This window comes from Trachymyrmex septentrionalis, unplaced genomic scaffold, assembly GCF_001594115.1.
Source record: "Trachymyrmex septentrionalis isolate Tsep2-gDNA-1 unplaced genomic scaffold, Tsep1.0 scaffold62, whole genome shotgun sequence".
In the NCBI taxonomy this organism is placed as follows: Eukaryota; Metazoa; Arthropoda; class Insecta; order Hymenoptera; family Formicidae; genus Trachymyrmex; species Trachymyrmex septentrionalis.
This window is the reverse complement of record NW_017305800.1, coordinates 4,530,125-4,538,111: the sequence shown is the minus strand read 5'-3', so window position 1 is coordinate 4,538,111 and position 7,987 is coordinate 4,530,125. Positions and strand designations below refer to the sequence as shown.

Here is a 7,987-nt window from a genome sequence, read left to right as displayed (position 1 = left end):
GACGCATCATTATTCGGAATAGATTGTTATTAGCGATCGCCGAGTTATCAAGACACGGATGAAAGATGGAGAAAATTGTCTGGCTTTCAAGGACGTTCATTACTCCCTAAATTGCACGAGTACTTCACGAGCACCTCCTGTCTGGCGCCACGATAATGAATAACTGGTCAATATCGCCGCACGCGAATACTTAGATTCTCTTCGATCGCCGTCAGCAAAGTTGAATAAATACAATATGATGAAATTAAGCCTAGAAATATTTATACGGCATGTAAAGATGCAGAGAATCGCATTTTGATGCTATTAAACTTACGATTCAATTTTTAACTAAGGTCGTCTTGCATCGATGGATACTAAAATATCCGGATGTAAAACTTTGAATTTTTATTAAATTAATTTAATTGCTCTAATTGTATAATAAAATTAAGTTTTTTAAGCAAAAATCAAGATAAATTAATAAAATTTTCGATCGCAAGAATGCTCGGGTCATAATAATCAGAATATTTTTCATGGCAATGTCTTTATTACAAAGTTGCTGTTAAAAAATGGCGATGGCTTGCACACAGCACTACATATAATATTTTTATAGTAAACATTATTTAGGATGCATGCCTTATACAAGAGTTCTTAGAGATACCGTCTGTAACATACTTAAATGTTTTAGAAATGTACATACGGAAGAGTAAAGTAGAATATAATCGAGACCTTTATAGTCTACAAACGTGAGCAATGTATGTATCCGCAAGATGTATCCGTATACAGGCTGCCGGGAAATTAATGTTGATACTTTCATTTATATTTCTTTCCTTTCGCCGATAAACTTGAAACTTACTTTCCCGTAATTGCTCGTTCATCAAAGAGGCAAAGACGATTTCGGAACACCCCATATGTGTTTCTTCCGAGTTTCAGGAAACGCTTACTCGCGCTTAGGGGTATAAGTGTGCTCGATATTGCATGGCAAGAGGAACTATCTCCAAGGACTGAGGTAATGTGAGAGAACCAGCTAATTGTAATCGTTAAATAATATAATTGATGCTACGGAGAAAAAAAAAACGAGTTTTCTCGTTGATTGAGATACTTCCTTTGTCAGCCTTAAAATCTAGGGAACTTATAGAACTAGGATACGCGCGGAGACGCTGCCGTGACAAGTCGGTCTGTCCATCGCAGCTGCGGGGCCAGCTAGTTACTTTAAAGAATCGCCGACCATTCTCGAACAAAGGCCCTGGCAGTTGCAACTTTTTCATCTACCTCTTCATCACAGAAGCATAACCGCGATAAAAACGAAAGGGACTCTCAGTCAATGATTTTAAAGGCTGTTAACGTTAGAACATTCGGATGCGATTGATTCATCCGCTAACAATCTCGACACATCCCGTAATAGAATATTTCATTTAAATGCTATTTATTTTGTTTTTAACATTTTTTAATTAATGTCTCGAAGTACAAACCAATTATTTTATCATCTAAAATGACTTCTTAAATTTTATTTCATCTGTTGCTAGGCATCTTGTACATATTAAATATTTTTAAGTCTGTTCTACAATAGGATCGTAAGCCGTAAGTCGTAAAAAATTGGCTAATCACAGTTGAATATGAAAAAAATAATCGACTATGATTGGTTAATTTTTTATTATAGAACGGGCTTTAGACATTAAAAGCAATAAAAGAAAATTCCGATTGTTCTAGTGTTAACTGCGATATAATAAACAGTAAAATATTCTATTAAATTCCCTTTGGCGATTAAATTAATCTCTGATCAATGCAAATCTCTTGATACTATGAGAGAGATAACGTTTCTTTACTATATAAAAAAAGATTTACTCTCGTATGTTACACGAAATCGCATCTTATCGATCGATCGATCGACGATCTCTGATGTATATTATTCTGAAAAATAGATAGAAAAATTACCGGCATGTGGGAAGATATTATGAATTATTTCTGTGTTGCGAGATGCAAATCCTTTTATGGAACGTGCGTTAAAATATACTTTCAGCCAAAGTGTTTGTTGCGGTCAAAATATTTGGGCCTTCACAGCGAGACTTCACAGTGAGTGCGATTCGAGATTTTCTTACCGGAGATCAAAGATCAGAGATCAGGGATCGAGGGTCTGTCGCGGGTACATCCTCGACGAGTGCACAAAGGTGGGTACGATTCTCGTTATACGAGATATTCAGTTGCAAAGGCACGTATCAATATGCGCACGTGGGAATCATTGTCAGTGTCAACTAATCAATCTCCAGGTGCGTAATATCGCATCGGGATCGGACATGTCTTTAATTTTATGTTTCATTAGGCACGATTTCCATTTTATCTTGTAGCCACGATCAATGACGTCCAGACAATGCAAAGTCCAAAATCGATATTTAAGATATCTTTTGAATGTTTTTAAAACATTTCTCACGAAGATATCTTTAAGACGTCTTTCAGACATCCTGATTTTCGACTTTATGTTATCTGGGCGGTTACTAATTTGTTATCGTACTTTCAGGCAAATGTAAATTCCGCGTCGAACGTTATATAAAAGCATGCAAAAATTTACTAACACCATTAATGACTTTCTTTAACAGAAACAACAGCTTTGCAACTCTGTATGTGTGTGTTTTGTAAAATTTTTTAAATATGATTAATTTATATATTTAGGTTCAGTGGGGAAATAAAAATAAGAACCGATCATATTAAAGAATTTGACAGCTTTTGCAAAGCTGCTTTTTCTGTTGAACGTAACCAATATTACATTAAAATTGAAAATCGTCCAAGCCGATGCGTGTCATGCACACAAACACGAGCTTCTTATGCACTGAAATATATTTTTAGTAGACTGCGAGTAGCTGCGTTCTCACTTCAAATGCTTGCGAGTAGCTATTAGCGGGTAAAAAAAAACGTTCGACTACTTCGGCTACTACGATCGTCAAAGGCCATCGAGCGGCACTGCACACAAAAGTTTGTACTTTCGCCGTCCAAAGAGTAACTTTCATCTGTCAGCGTTTCGCAATGACTGAGCATCGAGATTTGACTTTTTCATGCGTCGGTCCCGGTCGACCTTTCGGTTCTCGGGTCGGTGGCGCGCGCAGGTTGCCTTGGTCGAGTGAGTTCTTCCTTAGATCCTAAATCATCGTCCTTAAAATTAATTGTTGAGGCAGTTGAGTTGGCAAGAGCAAAAGTATCAGTCGTGTTTATCTCATCGACGACGTTGCCAAAGTCACCTCAAAGAAATCCGCAATTTGCCGATTCGCCGTCGCTGCGGAATCAAGTCTTTCTTGAAGAAGGAAACAATAGTAGTTTTCATAACCCATCATTAGCTGACATTGAATGGCCTGGACCAGACTATTGTCTAACAGACAACTGTAGCAAAAACGTCGCGTGGGTTGTAGCAGATCGAATTATTCTGGATTTTTGAAAACATAGCATGAATTATAGGTGAAGAAATGAGTTCAGCAGCGTTGCGTGATCCCTTGGTGTCTCGCAACACGATTCGTCGATTCGTCTTTCTTCCTTTCACTTTTTTCCGTTATTATCGCGTTCACAATGCGAGGAACTTCATCAGGGCGTCGTAGATGAGTTGGGGATTGATGGTACCATCAGCGGTATATCTGACACCACGCAGCGAGCCGTCGTCGTGACTGACGACGCCATACTCGCCCACGATAAAGCCGTCCGGCGTTCTCTCCTCGACCCTGTACTTCCTATAGTTTCTGCCCTCCACTACGTAACCGACCTTGTGACCATCCTCCGTCGCACCTGGGGTTTCCTCCGTGACAACCAATTGCGGCCCGTGAACGTTACCGTTGCTGCCGACGCTGACCGACTCATCGATTTCATAATTCTGCTCGTGGGGCTCAACGCTTTCCTCGCGATCCACTGGTTGGCCCTCGGAGTCGTACACCTTGCTGGGCTCGCCATATATTTTAGCCGGCTGCGAGTAGATTTTGGCCGGCTCGGAGTAGACTTTAGCTGGCTCCGAATAGATTTTCGATGGTTCGGAATAGATTTTTTCCGGCTCGCCGTAGACTTTGGCCGGCTCGCTATAAATCTTCGCAGGCTCGCTGTAGACCTTGGCCGGTTCGCTATAGATTTTAGCCGGCTCGCTGTACACTTTAGCCGGTTCTCCATACATACGCTCGGGTTCACCATACACTTTGGCTGGGTCGCTATATACCTTAGGCGGTTCGTTGTAGATCCGTGAAGGTTTGTACGCTTTCGATGACTGGCTGTACACCTTTGGGCCCGATCGGTTGTAGAGCGACGCGTCATAATGACGTCCCATCTTGCGTCCTTGAAGCCGATCCGTCGACATCTCTGGCAATTCCTCATTCAACTCTCGTCGTTCCGAGTTCTCCACGGGTAGCTCGTAATTCTCTTCCGTCGGTAGAGTAATCGCATCAACATCGATAATCCGCCCAGCCTCATTCATTTCTTCGTCCTGATGATTGTTCTCAATTCGCGGTGTCATGGTCACGCGGCCGCGCCAACTCGTTCTCGGCGAGTCCTCGTCAACGGAGAATTCGCTTCTGTTCGATTCCGAAACGATGTTGCTGAGCTCTTCGGTAACGAACCGACCCGGCGGTGGTGGCGTCATTGTAGCCGTCGTAGTTGTAGTCGTCATTGTTGTCATCGTGGATGATAGTGACGTCGACGGTCTGCTGGTACTCGTCGAACTTCTAATTGATTCCCTGGTTGATTCTTTAGGAACTTCCCTATTCATCGTAGAGTCCAAAGTTGGTGGTCGCGTAACTACTACAGCGTCAGCGCTGTCGTAATGCTCGACACGTACTTTGTACGGCGTGGCCTCAACCGTGGATGTGACGCTGACACCGATCACCTTCTGCCGGCTGATACCTCTGCCGATAGTTCCATTGGTCCCGTTCGACCTCGAGATTGTTCGATCTTGATAGATCGACGTTGGTACGCTCGTCATCGTCGTTGTTACTGCGCTCGAAGGTGTTAGGTGCGTCGAGCTTATGCCGCCCGGCGTGCTCAGGTCGTCGATCAACGACGCTAAATTTTGCTGCCGGTTCTCCAACGTTTTTTGATTTATAGGGTAGAAACGAACGATTTCCTCGCGACCGCTCGTCTGTGGCCTCGACACTGCAATCGGTCGACCGCCGCTTGGGTTCCGAGATATTCGATAGATCGAGGCCTCGTGTTGGTGCGATTCGGCGGTCGCGCTGTCACTCGCTGTCGCAGCCGTGTTTTGACCAGCACGCGGTCGGAAACCCCGGCGTCGTTGCGGTGGCGTCGCCATAGCGCCGTTTATGAAGACTGAAAGGAACTCCGAACCGGCAACTATGTCGCTCTTCTTCGCTGGAGCGCCGTGAGTTTCTTCCCAGATTAATGCCGCCTGAAGCAGTACCTGAAAAATCACGCAGTTTAGTATTGCAATTTTAATTAGAAAGATCGTTTATTTTATAATAAAATTAGAAACGTTTCCATTTTGTTTCTTAACGTTGTATAATATAATGTTATTAATTCTGTAAGGATTAACAATTCTGTAAAGATTAATAATGAACTGCACATTTAAATAGGACGTATTTCTAAAGAAGATTTTATTTATACTAAATTACCAAGATATCTTTTAATTAACATAAATTACATGAGTTTAATAGACTCAGTAACTGTGTTACATAGTTTGGGATAAGCTTCGAAGAGTTAAAACTTTGATAAAAATTTAATCATTCTATATAAATGTATTTTATATGCGCGAAAAATGACAAAATGATAAATGACTCTTTCAGATCTCAATCAACTAATCACAGCGCGTTCTAGGTTTTCGCTTATTTATGTACCATTATAATAGTCAGTTCGTTCCGTGACTTTCAGTCTCAATCATAAATTATGAGCTGTCCAGAAGACGCGAGTAATTATCGCCAATTCTGATTTTTAGTCGCCAACTTATCGATCGCGTTCTTAATCGATTTCCTCTCACTGTTCACTGTAGTTCTATACCTATCTATATATAATAATAAGATATGTGGCTATTGCGAGTGTAATAAGATACCTGTGCGTGCTCGAGTTCTTTGTAAACACGACCTTGACGAGTCGCGCAGGTATAAGGAGCCAACGTCACGAATATAATATTTATGTGAACGGTTTATCGGGATCCTCGCTTCGGGAAGATACACGCACGGTAAGCGGAGATTATCGTTGAAACATAAAAGTTATACGTCTAATAATGCCGGAACCATTACGCGCCCGGGACTCGCATTTGCAAACAATGGCGAGCCGTTGCATCGATATGACGATCGACGGAAGGAAAGCGGAATCGTCGTCGCGCGACGTTATCCGTAGGTGAGAATCTCGGAACAAAGCAGGTATCGATGTTTGCACGAAGCGCGAAAATTCAGGTAATAATCACCGTGGAAAGAAAGACGCTTTATTAACTGTTTACATTCGTACAGTCCTCGTCAGAGTTCAGGAATTTCGTGACTATTTATGCGAACCTTGAAGCAATTTCAACCATTTTTCTTCGCCGTTAATATCCACATTTGAAATACTTGTATACGCAGGAATACAATCTACATTCATACATTGTGATTACAGTGATCATCGTGGAGGCTACGTGACTTCGATCGTGCGAACTTGAGCGATAGGTTTCGCGCAATGACGCACAGTCTCGGGTGCGAAAATATTGACGTTCTAGAAACTGATCGTTTGTTGGAAAACGGATGAGGAAAATCGATTTTTAACGTATCGACAACGAAAATTGAAAAAAATTCAGAGATTCGCGCGGAAGGACGTTCTTCGGACGCGGGAAACGAGAGATCGATTGTAACGAGTCGTTCGACACTATGAGTGTTTCAAGTATTCGGCGACCATCTCAATAGCAATTTAGGCGTGCGTGCTTCTCACGTGTCGGGAATCCACGTCCAGGAGATAGTGGCCACCGCCAATGCGCGCGAACATAAATGCTTAATTTATTTCTTATTACGCGATTGCCCGACGACATGCACAGGAGAAAGGACGCACAGAGAGGTGCCATGGGCGCCGCAAGAGACGTGCGAGAAAGATGCACAGGCATTGCTTTACATTTTCAAGCGGAGAATTGAATAATATTTTTGAAAAAGATTTTATTCAATTCTCTCAATCTTTTCATTAATCTTTTAAAATATTATAAAAATAAATAATAAGTAAATGAAGTAAATTTTGTGGTACGCATTTATTACAAAAACAGTAAACTATACAAATATACAAGAGAATATAAAATACATATTAAAAAAAAAATCATATTTTGTTACAATAAATATGTTATAATAATATATTATATAACAATATATTATAACACAAAACTTGTTTGAAAAGAAATAATAAGGAAGTTTAAAGCATATTCTTAGAAGTCCTGACGACGCCCATGGATTCTCCTATAATCTTGACGACGTTTAAGAAATCGAGATAAGCAGTACAGACGTATTTTGGAAAACTTAAGGACGACGTGCCGGGTATTATTTTAATTCGCGTCGGAGCAAATTAACGGAAATGATTTCACGAACATGCTATAATTTCGATTAATAATCAATGCACTCGACCGACAAAGTACATGTTTCTCGCGACTCGCGTTTTGTTGGTGTTATTACGCGATATCGTGGCGTGATAACTGCGCGAAAAAGTAAGAAGAGAGAAAAGAATTACATTTTTCCTCGCGTTGAACACGAAGTTTCTTATACGGGACATGACAGTGTAAAACCTGCGCGGATTTAAAGAGCGAGTATAAAAATATCCGGATCTCCCGAGTTGATTTTATTGCCGGGCTCTTGCCATTGCATTACGGCGCATCGTGTTTCGTGTTGCAGCGCGCCATCGAATTTTTGCGACTCCAGGAAGGTCGCTGCCGTCCTTGCCACGAATCAAGTGACAGTTTGCCCGGCAGAATGGTTAAGATTAAGTGCACCGCCGTATAATTGTCCAGGGTTCTTTTTATTTTATTATTTCATTTTTTAGACTCTCTTTAATTCACAGTTCGATTCCCGAATAACGTGATTAAAGGATAAGC

The 7,987-nt window shown here is 41.3% G+C and overlaps 1 protein-coding gene across 1 annotated transcript in view; it reads right to left on the bottom strand.

The window, feature by feature from the left end:
- Positions 1–2,710: 2,710 nt before the first annotated feature.
- LOC108752763 overlaps positions 2,711–7,987 on the bottom strand; it is a 41,582-nt gene continuing 36,305 nt past the window's right edge. Inside the window, exon 2 of the mRNA XM_018493840.1 lies at positions 2,711–5,353. Within this exon, the coding sequence (XP_018349342.1) occupies positions 3,524–5,353 (1,830 nt within the window). The 3' untranslated portion in view covers positions 2,711–3,523. The remainder of the gene's footprint in view (positions 5,354–7,987) is intronic.